The 21,549-nt window shown below is 38.2% G+C and overlaps 1 protein-coding gene across 2 annotated transcripts in view; it reads right to left on the reverse strand.

Annotated features, from left to right (window-relative positions):
• Arhgef12 (Rho guanine nucleotide exchange factor 12) overlaps window positions 1-21,549 on the reverse strand; it is a 107,503-nt gene that overhangs the window by 9,056 nt on the left and 76,898 nt on the right. For both annotated transcript variants that reach the window (XM_090319326.1, XM_090319325.1), the window contains exons 14-31: window positions 19,757-19,867; window positions 19,384-19,482; window positions 15,435-15,477; window positions 15,035-15,140; window positions 14,348-14,485; window positions 13,892-13,924; window positions 13,455-13,569; window positions 12,774-12,879; window positions 12,058-12,270; window positions 9,508-9,640; window positions 9,226-9,261; window positions 8,731-8,885; window positions 7,293-7,439; window positions 5,604-5,689; window positions 3,870-3,995; window positions 2,805-2,919; window positions 1,616-1,716; window positions 244-321 (exon numbers count right to left, since the gene is read on the reverse strand). In XM_090319326.1, coding sequence (XP_090175452.1) covers window positions 244-321; window positions 1,616-1,716; window positions 2,805-2,919; window positions 3,870-3,995; window positions 5,604-5,689; window positions 7,293-7,439; window positions 8,731-8,885; window positions 9,226-9,261; window positions 9,508-9,640; window positions 12,058-12,270; window positions 12,774-12,879; window positions 13,455-13,569; window positions 13,892-13,924; window positions 14,348-14,485; window positions 15,035-15,140; window positions 15,435-15,477; window positions 19,384-19,482; window positions 19,757-19,867 — 1,941 coding nt within the window. The remainder of the gene's footprint in view (window positions 1-243; window positions 322-1,615; window positions 1,717-2,804; window positions 2,920-3,869; window positions 3,996-5,603; window positions 5,690-7,292; window positions 7,440-8,730; window positions 8,886-9,225; window positions 9,262-9,507; window positions 9,641-12,057; window positions 12,271-12,773; window positions 12,880-13,454; window positions 13,570-13,891; window positions 13,925-14,347; window positions 14,486-15,034; window positions 15,141-15,434; window positions 15,478-19,383; window positions 19,483-19,756; window positions 19,868-21,549) is intronic.

The following is a 21,549-nucleotide window of genomic DNA, read 5'->3' on the forward strand; positions in this document are numbered from 1 at the left end:
CTAAAACTAGTGTCCCTTAATCTCCTGATAATTCCTATCATCTACAGTTCTTTCTCACGAATGTTCCTCAAATGAAAGATAAAAGTAATCACCCAGATCCGACATTTAAAAGGCAGAATAAAATCATAAATGCAGATTATGTATGATTAAAAAAAACTCTACAAAGTGATAGATATTCCCACTGCAATGTTCATTGCCTGCCATGTCTTCAGTACTTTTTAAATATTAGACAACTTCTTTTACCCTGAGCTCTTCAACATTTTGGTACTCTGACAACTTGAGATTAGAGGTATCAAGGCGACGCTGATAATCTTCTAGGCGCTGAAATTAAGACAGAATAGAGCAAAGGTTATTGCTTTGGTCATCAATGACCCCTCTGTTTCTAAATTAAAAGACATCTTGAATCTGCATCTTCCTGAGCTCAATGCAACACACACATGTTTGACAACGCAGTCTCTCTTAAAAGCTCTCTTTGCTTGGCTTTTGCACTCTTCACTCTCCCATCTTCTCTCCTGTCTCTTCAGCTGACCCTCTTTAATATTTTTTTCAGATTAATTGGCCTCTATTTAGCTTATAACTATTTAATGAATATGAAAATCATGCATGTAATCCAAAATTCAGAATATAAGAAACCTTTAAAATAGATTTTTAGTAGGGCACCAGTGGCTCACACTACTCAGGCTGACATGTGAGGGTTACAATTCAAAGCCAGCCATGGCAAAAAAGTTCATGAGATTCTTACCTCCAATTGATCACAGAAAAAGCCACAAGAGGTACTGTAGCTCTACTGACAGGGTGTTAGCCTTGAGCAAGGGGAGCTTAGGGACAGCACCCAGGCCCAGGGTTCAAGACTCAGGATCAGCAAATAATAATAATAATACAGATCAAATAAAATTGATTTTTAGACCAAAGTGTGTGTGTGTGTGTGTGTGTGTGTGTGTGTGTGTGTGTGTGTGTGTGCATAGTAGTATACATACCATTAAGAACAGTTTATTTTGGTGAAGTAAAAGTTACATGGAGTGAAGTGTACAAATAGTATCCTCACTAATCTTTCTGTTACTTAAACAGATCACAGTTCTTTGTATTTAATGCTGAGGCTTTGGCACATACAGCTCTATTTCTCTCTCTACTCTGGCTATACTGTTTGGTTCATTTCTACTTGTCCTTCAAAGTGTGGCTCCAATATCAATTCCACAAGAAAGTTTTCTTGGAGAGCCACCGCCAAGGGCCCCACCCTAGGCTAGGCCCCCGCCAGGTGCTCACATCACCCTGAAATGCTTTCACAGCCCTTTATGGCAGCCATGTGTGACTCTTGTCATCAAATGACCTCTGTCCTCGGAAAACAGGCTAGGGTGGGCAGTCATGTGCTCGTGTTCTCAACCCCTCTGTAGTCTGTGACCAGGAAAGAGAGCAAGTTGTACAGATGTCTGATGAACAAATTAGTAAACAAGCAGCTACTGATATACAAATAAAGTAAAAAAAAAAAAACCACTCTGATACTTTGTCACAAACTGATGTGGACCCATGTACAAAATCAGTAAATTTCATATTCTGGGTAATGGTAAGTTAATGTTCTCTAGCACCATCCAGTATATTCTTGCTCCCTCTTTTTTACCTGCTTGTTTTCTGCCTCCTTGACAGCCTGATTTACATAATTTAATATCTGACGACAGTGATCTGCAGCTTTCTTCACTTTCTCCCTTTCTGTTGGCAATTCTAAATATGAAGAAATCAAAAATGGAGAGATTAAGGAAAAGAAACATGTATACACACAGACACATGAGATTTCATTTTATTAAAGAGTGAAAGGATATATTAGTATCTTGAATATTTTCATGCCAGAGTAAAACCTACAGCAGAATCTCAATTCATGCAGTTTTTAGACAGGTGAGATTTCTGATGACACTACTTTGAAACTACAGAGGCATCATGCTGGGAGTATATACTTATACTTCCAATACTTGGGAGGCTGAGACAGGGGAATTTCGAGTTTGAGAGCTGACCAAGCTGCATAGACCCTGTCTCAAAATTTTAAAAAGAAGCCAGAGAGGTGGCTTCATGGCTTGCCTAGCATGTGTGAAGCTCTGGGTTCAATTTGGAGGGAGAGGGAGGGGAAGAGTAGAGAAAAAAAGGGAGAGATTGCTAGATATGATGCATGAACCTGTCATCCCAATTACCTGAGAAAGGAAGCACAAATGGGAAGACTAAGGTCTAGGCCAGCTTAGGCATAGAGCTAAGGCTCTATGTGAAAATAACTTTACAAAGGGAAAGGAAACGACTTGTGGTATAGCTCAAATGCAAGAATGATTACCTATTAAATGCTAGGCCTTTAGTTCATACTACAACCAAAAAAAAGTTCGTATGTAGCTACGAAACATTCCTTACACCCAGTATAAATGTTCCTCAAAGGAAATAAAGATGCCAGAGCAATGATGGGCAAACCTTTCCTATAAAATACCAGATTATAATTATTTCATACTTCATACTTCAACAACTCTACTCTGCTACTGGAGCTCCCGGAAGCAGAGAGAGTATACGAACTGATAGTGGTGTTCTAATAAAGCTTTTCCACAGAAATAGGTAGTAATGCTGATTTGACCTATGACTCACACTTTGCCAAACTCTGCTAGAGTTTCTCACAGACTACATTAAGTCACACAGACTGAAGAAGATGAGATCAAATCTTGTTAGGAAGTCTTTCTATTCAGAAATCCAACTGCAGGCACCAGGATACTGACAGATTAGCAAGATATCTTCTAGTTGATTTTGTTCTGAGCTTTTTTATCTCAGTGAGGATGCCCTACCTGTGTACTTGGCAATGTTATCCAAAAGAAGTGGGTACTTTGTCAGTCTCTGCATCTGGGTGGGAATGATGTCCTTCAGCTGGAGTCGGCGACACAGTGGGTTACTCTCAGCATCCTAAAATTAAGGGAAAGAAGTCTGTAATTCCCATTAGGACAATAATTACCTTCCATGTGCCCGTCAGCTAAGTATCTATAGCATCACAGTTCTTGGTTATTTAAACAACACCAAGACAATCCATTGCCACACCCTATTTTTGCTTTCCCTTCTAATCACCTACAGGGGAAAAGGAGTTTCTATCACCAAACCAAAAGTTTGTTTAAGCAACTACTAAAAACATCTACAGTCAACTATGTTTTCTTAGATCTGGCCAGATTGTAGCCATATATCATTAAAGTTGATATGAAAATCTTACATTTTGAGGCCACATTGTAATAATCCTGATATATAATAGTAGAAAATGAATATATCATTTCCCAGTAAAACTTTATTTAACAGACTTATCTGTTCCTATGTACAACATTACTTCAAGGAGTATGTCTGCTATTTAATCTTGCCTGACCTATTCCCATGCTTTTATAGTGATTCTTTTTTTTTTTTTACTTGTCTTAGCTTGAACTTAGGACCTAAGCACTGTCCTTAGGCTTTCTCAAGGCTAGAGCTCTACCACTTGAGCAATAGAACCACTTCCAGTTTTTTTCTATGTATATGGTAGGGAGGAATTGAACCCGGGTGCATGCTAGGCAAGCACTCTACCATGAGTCCAAACTTCCAGCTCCTATCTATAGTGATCTATTAACTGTGCACATGGCATGTCTTCTGATAAAAGACCCCACGTGAATTTCTATGTCAAATACTTTAATTCTGATCCATTTTTTAAAAAATTACTCTTCATTCTAAAGTCATCTTTATGCCTTCCAGTAATCTGACAGATTGCTTTTTAAAAATGTTAACTTAAATATAATTATTGTAAAAGGTACTTGATGTTAGAATTCCCCAAGTTCATCCTATAATTTGTTAAAAAAAAAATTCCTCTTATTATCGTTTACATGACTCACTCAACTCACTTGCACAAAAGTCTGGAACCGAGAATCCTTTTTCTGACGAGACTTGATCATTTCCAGGGCAAAAGGCTGGTTGCTGCAAAAGGTAGCAGCAGCATGCTTCAACTTCTCCTCTCCTGGTCCACTGAACTGTGCCAAGAATGTAAGGGAAACAATGGAGAATGAGATCCTGAGCTTACATAAGGCCACGTAACACAAGAGACAACCACAATCCTTTTGACATTCCAGGAAGCATTCTCAGGTGACAGAAAATACAGGAATGAGGATTTACGGGACTAGACGTGACTCTCCATTAAGAAGGTCTGACTCTGACATGGACAGACCTTTCCTGAACACATACCAATGAATTCTTGCTTGGAGCATATCATAACTTACTACCTTCCAGCCTACACCACTTCCAGAGTGGATATTTGAAGAATGCGAGACATAAAATGTCTGGAGACTGAGTTTAAAATTTCATTTTCGTAGACGCTGACACCTTTACAAGAATCACTCCTTTAGTGTTCTAGGAACTAAGTCCTGTTCTGCCAGCTTTCTTTCCTACTCACTATGAAACCTACCAGGCTTCTGGGCAGAGTGGAAATAAAAGTAAAATCACTGTTGCTTCACTGCTACAGAGGCAGAGCTGGCTTAGAAGAAATTTATAATCCAATGAGCCTCTTTTGTTAGAAATTACTAATGATAAAATTTCTGAGTAGCTCACATATAAAATGATATTAAATAGGTCAAACTTCATATATTCTCATTCTTTAAAACCTATGACTCTCAGGTTGGGGGTATCACTCAGTGGTAAAGAACTTCGCAGGAAAATATTTGCAGAGTACAACAGAACCAAAGTGGGACTGGGTTACCATTTCTTGCTTCCATTCTGAGTGAAGAGGACACAAAGAAAACTATCATTAGAGGAGTAGATAACAGGGGATGGTCTCACCACCAACTTAAGCAGTAAGATTGCCTTTAATTTGCTTCAATACAACTTCTTAAAATTTATAATGTAGAATTACCACCATTGTGTGGGCCTATCTAATCTGTTGCAATTTGGTTTGTGTAAATAGTTTCAAAGCCATAGACTTTACTATTATTTTCACCTCACCTAGACGGCACTTCCTTCAGAGTCAACCACCTTCCTCCAGAAGGTTTCTTATATGTTGTAGTTCAGGTTTCTCCACTATACATTCAACAACAACCTGCCTTCTTCCCTTTTTGTTACAGTCATCACGTGACACACACACACACACACACACACACACACACCCAATAGGTGATCTGTCCACAAACGATAAGGTGAGCTCAGAGAAGAGCTGGAGCTATGTCTGTGTGGAGGCCACTATGTGCCCAGCCCCTTATACAGCCCAATATATACTGACAAAATTTGGCAAACAGCTACCATAGTCTCTGAACACTTACTCTGCTCTGTAAGTACAACTAAGTAATTTTTACTTTCCTACTTTTGTGACAATAGATGATAGCTAAAATTTTAGATCACCTACTTTTAGCAAGATCCATTTATTCTCTAGCCTGAACACAAATTAATCAAGGGAACACTTATTCTGAGCCCTTTTCAGCTTTCCATTACAATTTTGCAAATGAGCAAACTTGTGTATTCGGAAAGGTTTGTTGCTTAACTCAAAACTGATTTTATAATCTCTCAAATATTTAAAAGAAGGGAAAAAAGAAAGAGAAGCCCCTTATCCAGAGAGAAAAGCCTCTTATCCAGAAAAAGGAAAAGGCCCTCACCCAGGTAAGCAAATCTTCTCCAATCTCATCTGTCACAGAGGTCTCACTCCTTTTTCGAACAGCCTTCATTTGCTCATTCAACCCAGCTAAAGAAAAAAATAAATACATACTTATTATAGCTGAAATATTAATAGAACTAAGCAGTTAAATTTTTAAAACCAGAATTCTTAAAGAACCACAGCTGTTTTTAATCTTACATATACTCTGTCTGATGTGTATACAGTTAGATATTGTAAGCACTTCTTGAAAAACAAGTGCTAAGGCACTGAACTTTTTTTTTTTTTTTTTGCCAGTCTTGGGCTTGGGCTCAGGGCCTGAGTGCTGTCCTTGGATGTTCTCAAGGCTAGAGCTCTACCACTTGAGCCTCAGCACCACTTCCAGCTTTTTTCTATATATGTGGTACCGAGGAATTGAACCTGGGTCTTCGTGCATGCTAGGCAAGCACTCTACCACTAGGCCAAACTCCCGGCCCGAGGCACTGAACATTTTAGCAACTAGTACAAGAAATATACTGTACACTGCATCAACTATGCATTTGAATTCAAGAATCCATGTACTACCATGTTCAGAAAGAACTTCAATGTGAATAGTATAGGGGACCCTGCTCCCAGTTCTTCCTAAGACCTGTATGTTTGCAAGCACCAGAGGGATTCTTGTAGAACATAGACTGCCAACATATTTTGAATGTCTTCACTTTGGTGGGCAAGAGTCAACAGATTAAAAATTGAAGCCACAAAGAGTGACCTACAAAGAGAAGACACTCTATTGCAATCTTCAATAGTCCAATGAAGGGGTCAAGTACTGTAGTGCAGCTCTGCAACCCCAGCGACTCAGACGATAGAGACGGGAAATCACTGATCAGGGCGGCCAGTGCACAGTTACTTAGAAAACCTTATCTCAGGCCAGGAGTTTGGCCTAGTGGTAGAGTGCTTCCTAGCAGACCTGGATTAGATTCCCCAGGTCTGTGGCTCCGATGGTAGAGCTCTAGCCTTCAGAAAACCCACGGGTAGTGCGCAGGCCAGCCCTGAGCTCAAGCCCAGGACTGGCAAAAACAAAAAACAAAAATAAAACAAAAAGAACTTTACCTCAGAAACAAAGGGATGGGGAACATGGCTCAAGTGGTAGAGCCCAAAGCCCCAAATTCAATTCCTAATACTGAGGGGAAAAAAAGTCCATGATGACTCAACTAGGTAAGGTCGTATGAAAGGGTTTCATTGTATTTACAAAATGTGTTCTAGGCAAAAACAATAAAACAGCTGCTAAAAGCTATCCTATCCAGAGACTGTATATTGCATATTACTGTTTACAAAATAAATTTATGCATGCATTATTACATGGGATAGCTACATCAAACTAAATGACCACTCACTCTAAGATAGAAAAATTTCAAAGGTAATTTTGACTGCTCACATTTTTCAACTTAAATACTTTTAGATGCCACTCCCATTTTTTATCAAATCCCAAATTGTATTCCAAAGGCTGATTTGATTATAGGGAACAGGATTTAATCTAAGTCCCAACTGTTTATTTGTGTTATGTGATCATGTATAATTCCAAGAATGCTAACATGAATGTTACCATAAATTAACATAAAATTATGCATAAATCTATCATAGAGGTATCTGTATATATTCTCCATCTTTTCTCTATCACAAGTGCAGGCCTAACAATCAGACCAATTTCTCTTACTGTGAAGTTGAAGAATGTCTTCAAGGTTTGAAAAAATCTTTCGTAGCTCTGAAGGTGACAGAATTCCTTCTCTGGACACTCGCTGATAGAACACTTGATCAAGAACCTTCAGTGTTCGGACATGAGCTCTTTCTGTGTAGAACAATTCTAAGTTTAAAAAGAGAGAGAAAGAGAGCAATGAAATGCTGCCTTACTTGGAATAATTGTATAGGAACAGTCTTCTGCTAGAATTAGGAAGCAAATTAGTTATATAATAAACTAGCAGTTAAAAGAGACTGCATGCTTCTGAACACATTTTCATTCCATGAAATTTGCCTAGTTGTTGAGTTGAAATTGACCAAAAAAAAATTCAAATTATTTTACACTTAAAAGTTAACTGCAGGATAAGAGACTTAAGAATTTGGATGAGGAAGCCCAAAATAACTTTAGTTTTTCCTCTGATTGAATTAATCACTGGTGATTCATTGCTAGTGATTGTTTACTCTTACCTATTCTGGGTTTTTTTGTGAGTTATACTAAAACACCACTGTGGATGTGGTGGGAAAAAAAGTTAACTGCAGTAGGGTGTGGTGGCTCACGCCTATAATCCTAGCTACTCAGGAGGCTGAGATCTGAGGATCAAAGCTCAAAGTTGCCGGGCACAAAAGGACCTGAGACTCTTATCTCCAATTAACCTCTAGAAAATGGGAAGTGGGGCCTGGCTCAAGGGTAGGGCAGTAGCCTTGAGCTGAAGAGCTCAGGGACAGTGCCCAGGTAGGAGTTCAAGCACCATGACCCACCAAACAAACAAACAAACAAAAAAAGCTAACTTCTTACCCCCCAAATTATCTACCTGCTTGCAATTCCTACCTACCACAACCAAAATATTAGAAATTGTGTAAACCCCAAGATTAAGGAGTCTTAAAACTAAGACATTTTCATAAATAACAGTACTTTTGCTTATCCAATTTGCTCATAAATCCTGAACTGTAGAGCCAGTCTGGATATTATCAGAGATGGGGAGAGTATCGGGCATAGCATCCATGCCATATATCTACAAACACGGTAGGCTAACTGAAGAATTCTATAGCAGGATATAGGAAGAACTGGATCCAAGTTTTCCTGCAATCGCTGATTATATGTGTGATCATGATTAGCTCCACTAATCTGTGCTTTCCCTTGTTCTTTATCATCTATGTGTTTAGTGTCTCTAGGAGTCTCAACTTTGAGATCAATTATGCTATAACTCTTCAATACCTTCAAGGCTATCTACCCTTTCCTTTTTAGTTATCAAGATGAATCCTAGAACCACTTGTACGTTTTGATGGAAGGGTTTGAGAACTGACCATCTTGTTGAATTTCATCTTTATTAAAACAAAGCAGATCCTATGGCTGAGGGGTTTGCTTACCCCAGTAAAACTCAGTACATGGAGACAACAGCAACAAATTAATTACCTACCATTAATCACTTCCTGTCTTTTGATCTCAGAGGGTTTTAGTCCCAGTAACACTTCTCGACTAACAAGCTGCTGCCAACTGGGTGGGTCAGTCTCCAGGTCGTTTTCAAATTGCTCATCCTCACTTTGAGTTTCTCCAAAGGCTGTGCTGTCAAACCTGAGGAAGAAAATCAACGAAATCTGTTTGAGGACTTTAGGTGAACAATGAGACCACAATTAGTCAGATTTCTGCACCCAATTTAGCACAAATACAAACATCCTCCTCTCCTACAAAATGATTTTAAACACATTACGTATATACATTTTGAATGATGTAGGCTTAATGTTGACTTTCTTTAACCATATTTAAGAGATTATGTGCAGGGTTTCTTTTCCTTTAGGACTGGAACATCGGAAAAAAGGTCTCTTAAATGAAAGCTACTTCTTTGTACATCACCTTTATAATAACAATTTAAAAATGAACTTAAAAAACTCTAATAAAGGTAAGATTTACTTACTTTCTAAAGGGCTTTGGTGTTCCATGTTCTGTCATTCTAAAACAAGAAAGAATAAAGAGTGAGCAAGAAAGCACATGGAAGTCAATAAATTTTATAAGACACTCAAAACTGGGTAAGAACTTTCTTGCAATGTATTATTTAACATTGAATAACAGAAGAACACTTTAGGACCTAGTTAATATTTACTACCAGCTCTTTCCAATCATTGCACAGGACAAAATACTACACTTTAAAGGAATGGTCTAGAGCACCCTAAGCCTTTGTAAAACCTCACTGAATTACCTTTCCACTTCACATTCCTCCTCTTGCACTTGATCTAAGGGAAGAGGAGGAAAATCGAAAACAGTGTTGGTGGGCCGAGGTGTGCCATCCAAGGAGTCTCCAGATACTGGAGTTTCACCAATTTGTTTTGATCCTGAAAAGACAAGAGGTTAGAAATTTACTGATAACAAAAAACAAATGAACCCCACAATCTAATTCTAATCAACCAAATCTAGAGACACATTCTTATTTGAACATCTGCAAATTTGCTAAAACAGTAAGTTAAATATATATTTCAACACACACATACCCCTATCTGACAATTCATTAACAACAGCTTTCTAAAAGCCAACAACTGAGTTCAGAAGAGAGTGATTAGTGCATCCTTCCTCCTCCAATGTCAAATGTAGCAAAGCACACTTTAAATGTCAATGACTACAGTGGACTAACTCGAAGTAATAAATGTTTACTTCTTTTTCCTGATTTGCTATCTCTTAAATTTTTCATTAGCCTAAATTAATAATATAAAGGGGCTTCCCTTGTGACATTTTCAACATGCATATAATATATTCTGATCAAATCAGTCCAATCTGCATTTTTCTTCATCCTCTACCATTCTTTTTTTTTGGGGGGGGGGCCAGTCCTGGGCTTGAGCTCAGGGCCTGAGCACTGTCCTTGGACTTTCTCAAGGCTAGAGCTCTACCACTTGAGCCTCAGCAACACTTCTGGCTTTTTTTCTATGTATGTGGTACAAAGGAATCGAACCCAGGTCTTTGTGCATGCTAGGCAAGCACTTTAACCACTAGGCCAAACTCCCAGCTCCTTTAGCATTCTTTTTAAGTTTTCAGTGAGTTTCATTAGGTTATTTTCATACATATATTTAATCTACTTCTTTATTATCTGTAGGTACCATCTAGAATCAAATTTCTTTCTACCTTGAGAATTTTGCTCTCTCATAATTCATATCTTCCATGTTCTCTTAATCTTTATGTTTAATAATTATATTATCACTAAGAAGGTCAGTAGCTAAATTTAAATTACCACCTAAATATAAGAAAGTTTGTGTGTTTGTTCCTTCAAAGAGTTACTATCTTAACTCTTGTCCTTATCAGGTTAGGACTGAATGACAACATCTTTCCTTAGAACTGTACCTCTTTCCTCTTGCTTTTTATTTTTCTCAACTACAGTTTTATTCATACCACTAAGAGGATTTTCTAAACTTACATTCTACATTTGACTTTGCTTTTCCTTTGATAGTGTTGCAATTTGAATTCAGAACCTTGAACTTGCTAGTGCTATCTTTTGAGGAATACCTTCAGTTCTTAAACCTATATTCTCATCTGCAACCATGGTGAAATAGTACATGCTTTATCTACTGCATGATTATAAAAGTTTTTTTAAGAAAATCAGTAAAGCATGCTTGCATTCTTATGGCAACATACATATTGTAATACATACATATGTGTTATATATATATATATATATATATATATATATATATAAATATATATCTCCCTTTCAGGTTAGGTATGCTAGTTAAAATCACATTGTTTTCTCTAGTGGTCCAAAGAACCTTCAGACCACTTAAGTAGAATGTTTATTGAAGTCTCATAATCCGTCAGTTGCTTAAGATCAGGTCACACTCAAAAATTACCTTTAAGTAGTAGTACAAAGTTCAATTCAACAAGTCCGTTTATGAATACAATGCAGCTTGATCAATGTCACCTCATCAAGTTTGGCTTTGTTTTACTGTTTTGTTTTGTTTTGGCCAGTGGTGGAGTCTGGACATTGTCTCTCAGCTTTCCTGCTGGGGTCTAGCCTCCATTGCTTTGAGCCACACCTCCACTTCTGGTTTTCTGGTGGTTAATTGGAGGTAATAGTCTCACAGATTTTTCTTGCCTATGCTGGTTTTGAACTGTGATCCTTGGATCTCATCCTCCTGGGTAGCAACAATTACAGGTCTGAACTACTGGTGTCTAGCTGTTTGGCTTGTTTTTAAGACAGGATCTTGTTATGGTTTCCAGGATGGCCAAGAATTCATGGTCCTTTTGCATCCATCTCATGATTGCTAATATTACAGGTGTATTACACCTGGCTTGCTTCATGTATAAAGCATGACACACACGTGTGTGTGCGTGCGTGCGTGTGTGTGTGTGTGTGTATGTATGCATGTATGCATGTCAGTCCTGGGGCTTGAATTCAAAGCCTGGACACTGTCCTTAAGTTTTCTCAAGGCCAGCGCTCTACCACTTGAGCCACAGTACCACTTGCTGCTTTTTCTGCATATGTGGTATCACACCATGAATGAAAAAGCTAAGCAACAGTGCCAGGCTCCATGTCTAAGCCACATGACCATCACACGCACACACACACAAAAAAACCCAATATGCCTGAGGTAGTGACTCACACCTGTAATCCTAGTTGCTCAGGAAGTTGAGACCTGAGGATCACAGTTCAAAAGCAACCGGGCACTAAAGTTCATGTAGACTGCACCTAAATTTCTCATGGGTTATACAATATTAGCATGTCTATATCAAGCATCCTGACTGAGTTAACTATAGCACTGCTCACCCATGTCATTCTCTTTTCCTCCTTCCTGGGGGACAGCAGCCCCTGGAACCACAGAGGACATGGGATTGGTAGGCAGGAATCCAGTATCTGCTCCTTCATTGGCTGAGCCAGCCGGGCGCAACTTAGCTGAGTCCTGAGGGTCAAGACTCACAGATGAGGCTGTGGACACATGCTTAGGGTGGCGTACTTTCTGTAGTTCCATGGCCCTGCCAACTGGAAAGAATGGAATCATTAGTAATGTGCACTTCCAAACAGCTTTTAGAGAGACAGAGGCGTAACAATATCTGAAAAATGTCTGGAATATGGTGGGCCTATAGAAAAACGTGAAAGGAATTATTGCAGAGCAAGAGAAAAAGAGAAGGAGATAGTGAGGGAGAGGGAAGGAGATAGAGGGATAGGCAAAGGAAGAGGGGATAGAAAGGTAGATGGGGAGATGAAGAGATAGACACAGGAATGAAGAGAAAGGGAAAGGAGATAGTAGATGAGAGTGGGGCAAGGAGAAGGACAGGAGAAAATGAGATACGGAGAGCAATAGAGAGGAGAGGAAGTGACGAAGGGCAGGTTCATTATCTGGTGATGCATCCCTTGTAAGTTAAGAATGAGGATGAGCAAGGCACAGGTTGTCCAGCAACTCCGTCGCAACAACAGTGTCCCCAGCACTCATCCCAGCAGGTGAGCTATGACCACCGAAGGGGTGGGTGGTGGGACTGACATACTTGCACTGTTGTCGTGCCGGCTTGGTCTCCTTGGAGGTACCAGGATGCTGGTGAATCCTCTCCGCTTCCCCTTCTCTTCGCCTTCTCTATCTTTCTTCATACTCTGCTACATAAGGCAAAGGAGAAAGCTAAGACATAAAAGATACCTAGCAGAGTGGGTTTCTGTGGCTGCTCTCAAACAAAGAAATGCGATATAGACATGGGTTCAATGTAATGGAAACACACATGTGCACGCTGAGCAGAAGCTGCCACACTGTTCTGAGGACACCTCAAACTCAAGGTGTCTGCACAAACCCTTTGGAGATGAAATTTTGGAAAATAAAAAAGCAACTTACCAGGAGCTTGCTGACTGTACAAATGTACCTTTAGCAGGAGTTCATTCTAAGTCATGCATCTGACTAGTGTTTACATACTGTGTGGAAAGTACTGTGCTAAACTGAAGAAGTGCTAAGAGGTTCACTGCAGACGGCACTCCAGATAGAGCACTATCTTCCCTTTCACATTTAGTAGTACTGTAGGTTTGGATGTCTCAGTACATTTTGAATTTCTTAAGAACAGAGACTACGTTTTATACCTATTATCATGCCTAGTGCTGATATGATGGTTTAGAAAATACTGAGACGGAAAACATACAACCACATGTCAGGTCTGAGATGTGACACTCCATTATTCCAGGCTTACCTTGATTTTGGGGAGAAATCCAATCCGCCCCCGCTTGTGCTCTAGATTTCGAGGTTCTTTCACTCTGACTCCCAAATGTTTCATATACATGAGGATCACATACTGCATTGTGGAACTAGAGAGAAAGGATTACATAAATTAAGACTTCTGAGGGGACCGGTCAGCCAGAACAAAGACATCTAATTATTTCCCAAACCCCAATGTTGGAATTCTTTAAATTAACCATGAAAAAAACAAACAGCTTTCTATTCATAACTGTCATTTATTTCCACAGAGGAAAGGAGTCAAACTCAAGACACTAGAATGTTACACAAATAAAATAAAGGCCACCAGAGGGAGCCCAGAGTCTACAAATGTAAGTTTAAATGAATAAATAATTATTTTCAGCTGCAGGGAGAAATGCTTAAAAGTCTAGGGAGGAGGAATAGTTATCTTACCTCTTTTCCTCTTCTACAGCCTGAGCAGTCATCCTAAAAGTAAAAATGTTTAAAAGTGAAATATTTAAGCTTAATAAAATGGTTGCACTTAAACACAAACAGTGGGACTGAAGTAACATTTTAAACCCCCATCTTAATCTGTCCTCTATAATACAAAATAAAAATCTCCCCAGCACCTATACCATTTTCATATTCATGTCATGACATACACATATAGGTATTTTACAGCAAGAAACATTTCCAGTGGAGTAAAACCATCCCAAGTACATGCCTGGTTTTGATCACTGATGACAAACTTCAGAGTTACTCACTGACCAAGACTCAAAAGAGGGAATTTAAGAACTTTAATACAAAGTCTCAGGAATAACTCAAGACTCAAACATTATCACAAAATAAACAGACCCACATCTATACAATCTGACTACCCTTTTAAGCACATATTTTAAGCACACTTACAACACTTCTTCAATTTTAGCAACGATCTGCTCTGCACATGCCCGCTCCTTCTCCAGTGTTACTCGGTCCTTGTCTCGCTCTGCATCCAATTTACTCAGCTCACTTTCAGCCAAGGTCAGTCCCATACTGCGTTTCTGCCTAAAAGGAACAAGAGAGATCTGCTGAAGCAGCCTAGAGTAAAGCAGGTCCCTCTGAAAAGTTTCAGTGGAGTCTTTATAAGCTACAAATGTCTAGAATAGGCAAAGAAGTCCATTTTCTGCTTCTGGGCCCACATAACCTGGGTTACCAGAGGGAAATGACTGTACAGTCGTCAGCAAACAAAATTGTGAAGGAATTGAGTAGCCAATCACAGGGAGCCATGATTGTGAAAAAAACACTCAGACTTTAGATAGAGTCAACCACATGAAGACAGGATTGTGAAGAAGCACTCAGACTACAGAGTCAACCACGTAAAGCAAGGAAGCTCCAGGCACAAGCACAGTGCAGAACCCAAATACTGGGATTAATGGGTTAGAGTCTGAACTTTCAATTCCACTCCAAGCCTTCAGCTTCAGATAATATGCTTTAACAACAGCAATAAGACCAGACAATTCACCTTGTGCTAAGTGTTCCTTTTCCCTACCTAAAACGCACAACGAAACTAAACCAAGACGGACTATATCAGGTCTTATCGACCAAGAAGCTTACCGAAAATCCTCCAAGTGCCTCTGAACTTCAGGGAGGACTCTTTCTTGCATAGTTTGGATATAGTGGCGATGTAGATCCTCGGGAATAAGCTCAGGTCTTCTCTTTTCTGCATAAAGAGAAAGAATGGGATTATCTGTTCCAAAGTCATGTTACATATGACATGTAACTGGCAACATAGCAGAGAGTTTGAAACAAATTTCTCTTGGTGCACAATGAGAACTCTTCAGTGCATGATCAGAATTCACATTTCAGTTGGCCTTAACTGTATTACAGATTTCCTTTCTATCTGTCACCAAGCTCATTAAATAGCCCCTTAGTGACAAATAAAACCTCTTGAGCGTAACTGAGTGACATGTCTACAGAAATGTGATTTTTCAAGATACTGATGCTCCAAACTTACCTAGATCCACAGATATTTCCTCAGGAACAGAGACTTTCAGGTGCTAAAACAAAATGCAAACAAAAGGTGGAACAGTACTAAAGGTACAAGAGAACTTGTATGAGGTAAAAGGCACTCACACAGACACATTCACAGACAAGCTCATTGTAGAGTTCACAGCCCTGGAATGTCCTATTGTTTAAATTAAATAATAAACCCCTTTCTCAATACTATATTAAATTATATTATAAAGGAAATACCTACAATTCTTTCACTAAACAATGAATGAATGCTTCATCATCATCCTAATGAATATACTGCCTTTGGCATTCTGGAAATATTAGTCAACACAAACTACTATGCATTATTTGAATTAATGTAAGTAAATCCAAAATTATATGTGTATTATCACAGGACAAACTGACTCATATATAACTATGATTTTTATTTCCTACATTTGAGATACTTATCCTACAATCCATACTATATTCCACTGTTTTCCCCTGTAAGATTTTAAACACTTAGGAGTCACACCCCCAGTAAAGTGTGCTAGAGTTAAAAATGCTAATGTTGGGTCCAGGAGTTTGGCCCAGTGGTAGAGTTTTTGCCTAGCATGAAGGAAGATCCAAGTTTGATTCCTTGGTACCATATACATAGAATAGAATAGAATAGAATAGAATAGAATAGAAAAGAAAGAAAAAAAGCCAGAAGTGGTTCTGTAACTCATGTGCTAGAGTTCTATCCTTGAGAAAGCCCAACAATAGTGCTCAGGCCTTGAGTTCAAGCCCCAGGACTGGCAATAAAAAAAGTGCTACTGGGGCCAGGAGTCTGGCCTAGTGGTAGAGTGCTTTCCTAGCATGCATGAAGACCCGGGTTGGATACTTCGTTACCACATACACAGAAAAAGCTGGAAATGGTGCTGTGGCTCAAGTGATAGAGCTCTGGCCTGGAAAAAGCCCAAGAACAGTACGTAGGCCCTGAGTTCAAGGCCCAGGACTGGCAAAAAAAAAAAAAGTGCTAGTGTTTAAAGTGTGGTAGAGTTAAAAGCTAGTAAGAGTGCTAGAGGTTAACACTGAGTTTCTATAGAGTTAAAGTTTCAGTAATTACCTGTAGTTGCTATTGAATTAAGGTGACTTTATTAGAACTTACTTTCTTTTAGGTAGTACCTTCCCCCATGAAGCTGCAGTTTTTGGTCTTCTTACCAAATTATTATTTCTTTCAACCCATCAAATTTAGGAAAAATTTTATTATTTTGTATTTAGAGGAACTACCTTAGATTTGTTATGTTTGTATTACTATGTACCTATTTATGGAATATGCTTCCAGGAATTTAAAAATTCCTATAAAGATCTAAAGTTTTAAGTTTGAAAATAAGTGACTACTAAAAAAAATTACAAGATCCTTTATATTCATTTTAAAAGCATTGAAATGCCCAAGCATGGTATACATGACGATAATCCCGGCATTCAGGAGGAGGCTAAGGGAGCAGAGTTATGAGTTCAAGGCCAGCTTGGTCTATATAATGAGAACCTGTCTCAATATAAGGGGCTAAAAAAAAAGGTAAAATGGACTTCAAACTTGAACAGAAGTTGCCAAGTAACTCAAATCCACTTTCTTAAAAGCACTTCTAGTAAAAATACAAAAGAAAAAGGATATGAAAGTACATGTGTGTTATGTGAGTATTTATATGAAATAAGTATAACCTGGAGCATAGAAAAATAATCTTCCATATTAACCAGTCAGGAGTCTTCTTATACTTTAATGATAATACCCTCATAGATCATAAATGGCAAAATATAACGTTTTGATGTAGCCAGAGTCTCTCTTATGAGATGTGGAATTAAAGATGATACAGATGATACTACTGATGTGGGACCACCAAAAACTGTAGGATTGCATTCAAGACTAGCCCAGACAGAAAGTTTGCAAGACCCCTTCTCAACATACTACAGGCACAGGGGTGTGTGCCTGCGACTCAGCTATGAGAGAGGCTACCTGGGCAGGATCATAGTACTATGCTAATCTGGACTGAAAAATCCAAGAGACCCAGTGTTCACAAGGGGAAGTTGGATATGTTGGCATATGACTGTGATCCTAGCAACTATGGAAAAGTCTAAACATATGTAAAGCACCTACATTAAAAATAGCAAGTGAAAAATAGGACTGGAAGCATGGCTCAGTAAGCACAAGGCCCAGAGTTTACACCCTAGTACCACAATAAAAAAATTAAAAAATTAAAAAGGAAAGGAAGGGGGGAAAAAAGAAAGATTCAAATAACCAGTAGAAAAAAAAATACCAACTGAAATGTATTCAAACATATTGTTTTTCTTCATGGCAGTATCTTTTGCTCAGGGCCTGAGCACTGTCCTTGAACTTTCTCAAGGCTAGAGCTCTACCTCTTGAGCCTCAGCACCACTTCCGGCTTTTTTCTATGTATGTGGTACTGAGGAATTGAACCCGGGTCTTTGTGCATGCTAGGCAAGCATTCTACTACTAGGCTAACCGCCCGGCCTGAAAGTGTCATTTTAATAAAAATAATTTGCAGTGGTTTAAACAATAGCTATATAATCAGAAGTGTCTGGGCCACCAGTCTGTGCCAGGAACGGTTCAAAGTTAGGGCAGAGCAACATACAAACAGAACAAAATTCTTTCCCTAGTACAGTTTATATTTGGAGTAGGAGGGCAAGAATAAAACCAAAAGTAATAACCCAAGAGTTCTACAGGCAAAAATGTCATAGAAGAAATGACAGAAAGTAAAGGTGACTTTTAAGCAGATGTAACAGCAAAGACCTTGCTGAGAAGATGGCAACTGTATTTAGCAATTAGGAAGCGTATAGGAAACTATGTAAGAAATACAAATAAAATGGGACAGCAAAATATTTGTTTGTGGGGTCTAGGAGTGTGGCCTAGTGATAGAGTGCTTGCCTAGCATGCATGAAGACCCAGGTTCCATTCTCCAGTACCACACACATAGGGGGAAAAAAGCCAGAAATGGTGTTGTGGCTCAAGTGGTACAGCACTAGTCTTGAGAAAGCCCAAGAAAAGTGCTCAAGCCCTGAGTTCAGTCCCAAGGACTAGCAAAAAAAAAAAAAAGAAAATGTGTTTGTCTTGATTAAAAAGAAATAGCAATGTTTGTATGCTGATGTGTTGAACTAAAAGAAAGCAAAATAAACAAAGAAAAAAAATACTGATGGAGGGAGAAGAGAAGAGAGATGGTCTTTGTTGGACCAGTAAGGAGGGGGTAACCAGTCCTGGACAGAGGATATACAGTTCTTTAATAGCTTGAAGAGAAAGGGCAGAGGGCACAGTGTGGTGGAAGCTAAGTGACGTATTTGGTACAAGTTCCTTTCTCTATACTTGACATTTCCCATAAAAACTGCAAGGCAGTCAGCTGAGACTAGGTTAGGAAAGGAAGTGACTCAGGCTGAAGGAGAGAAGCCTGAAGCAGTTATTCCAGAGACTTGCATAAGTGTTAGAACAAGGCCATGCAGCATATTCAAAGCAGACAGCTACTACCCATAGCAGGGCTCACAAAATGAAGTTTAAAAGCTTTACTAATATTTCTACTTTTGGTAAAATAATACATTAGTATTATTAATATTAGCATTATTAGATCTTTTTACCACTTTTTAGTTAAACCTGTGTTTCTAAGATTCAAAGGGGCCACTCAGAGATCAATTATGTGAAAATAACTCCTCTTGGAACCTAACACATGTCTATTGTAGGTATATTCTCTTTTTTATTCCCTCATTCTAATTATACAAAGACCCAAACATACATATCTAATCTCCTAAAACCTACTCAGAGAATTCATATACACAAACTAGTTCACAATGACAAAAAGCCAAGAATAATCAGTAATTGAAATATAATGCAGTTACTCAGAGGTGTAAGGAAGTCCAAAAACAGAGGAACTGAGAGGCTAAATAAGTCAATGCACTAAAGCAGAGATCATAACTCAGCAACTCACGGCAGCCCGATCCAGGAAAAACTGATGAAACTCGAGGAAGACACGACGAGTTTCCTTCGAATTAGTTTGTTTATACAGGTCTGAGTAGAGGTAACAGAGCTGTCATGAAGAAAGAAAGAGAACACACAAAGTGAAAAATCACATAAGGGGTAATTTTCTAGATCCTCAATGAACAAGGCAGTTATCACAAAGAAGTTATTACTATGTAACAAATCTAAATTTTTCATTCGTAACATTTTAAGCATCTTACCTATCTGTTCTTAAATGTTTGGTAAGTAAGCCTTCCTATTCAACTTACACATATAAAAAGTCCTATAGCACATCAATCAGTAACACCAGGACTCTGAACCAGCTAAACTGTAAAATATATTACCAAGGTTGCAGGATCAAATTGTGAAACTACATGGTGTAAGAAAACAGCCAAGTGAGCAGGGCGAGACTTCAACAGTTCAATGCTCTGGAAGCAGCTGCACTGCCCATTGATCTAGAAAGAGAGAGAGAGAAAAAAGGCAATTATACATCTGATGTTCTTATTACATGAATACACAATAGAGTGTAAGGTCAGTTGACCCTAACTATCCAAAGTTCACTTCAGTCTCCTATTAGGGTCCAGATCTAAGATGTTCCCCAAAGCCCATGTATTGAGAGCTTAGTTCCTAGCTGTGGCTACTGGGAAGTGGAAGAAATCTTAGAAAGTGGGGCCACATTGGAGAAAGCAGGAGCCTGAAAGCTGTCTCTGAGAGTAGGCTTGTTGCTGGGACCCTTCTCTCTTGTTTTCTCTGCTTCCTGGCCTCCGTGAGGTAAGCAATTTTCCTGCACCACACTCCATCATAGTGTTTCTGCCTGGTCATGGAGCTAAAAGCAATGTAGCCAGATCACCTCTGGTATCGGCTGTTCTTTTAATTGCACATTTTGTCACAGTGACAGAAAGCTAATTCACATCTATTTTGTTTAAAAACAATCAGTATTCTAATACTTTCACAAAGTTTACTAGCAACATAGGCTATGGAATTTCTTCCAAAAATTAATCATCTTGAGAACAGAAAATAAATCACTTGGAAAGAATGGAAGTTTAGGAGATGATTAGCAAAAATAATTTGATAACATTTCTAAAATGTAAAGATTTTTTTTTACCGAATACTGATATGGCTAATTTTCCTTTTTTTTTCTTCAAGGTAATCACAATAACAGCAGTGGGAAATGAAGCTACATGCTTTTAAGTAACAAACCTCTAATTAAATTCCTATAAAATCTCTAAAAATTCTGAATATAGAAAACACTAATAAACTTAAGGAAAACTACCATCCCAATTTCCACATTAAAAGTGTTTATATTTAGATAAGTTAGAAAAAAAACTAAATATCAAATTCTGCTCAAAATATCTAGAAAAAAAAGAAAATTATTTCAACTCATTTTAAAGGCTAGCTAATATTACCTAAACTACCAAAGCCAAACAATCAAATTATAAAAACTAAAACCATAGACCAGTATCTCTCATGAACACAGATGCAAAAATCTTCAAAGTAAAATAAAATCAAACCAATATAAAAAGATGATATAGCATGACAAAATGGGATTTGTTCCAGCAATTCAGTATCAATATATAATTTGGTATCATCTGTCACATTAAGAGACTAATTTAAAAAAACATATAATCATTTCAGTAATTAAAATCAACATCCAATCATCATAAAAATTCTCAGCAAACTAACCATAATCTTTAACCTAATAAAGAACAGTTAAAATATCCTATCAACCACATACTGAATGATGAAGGAATGAACACCTTTTCTTGAAGATCAGGAATAGAGCAAGGATGTCTGGACATTCTAAAACAACCTCACACTGGAAATGCTAACCAGTGCCATAAAGCAAGAGAAAGAAGTAAAAGATATAGAGATTGGAAGGCAGGAAATAAAAACTGCCTCTCTTCATAGATAGTGTGGTTGTTTATATAGAAAAACCTTAAAAGACTTCATCTAGCAAGATTCTAGGATACAAGGAAAAGAATTAAACCAATCATTTTTTAAGGCATTAAACCAATCATATTTCTACCACTAATAAAAAAATTGATTATTTTTTTTCATTTGTAATAGGTATAACATACTACCCAAATAAAAGGAAACATTTAGGTATATATCAAATTACTTGATTCTTACCACCTTT

The sequence above is a fragment of the Megascapheus bottae genome, chromosome 27, assembly GCF_031878675.1.
Source record: "Megascapheus bottae isolate mThoBot1 chromosome 27, mThoBot2.hap1, whole genome shotgun sequence".
Classification (NCBI taxonomy): Eukaryota; Metazoa; Chordata; class Mammalia; order Rodentia; family Geomyidae; genus Megascapheus; species Megascapheus bottae.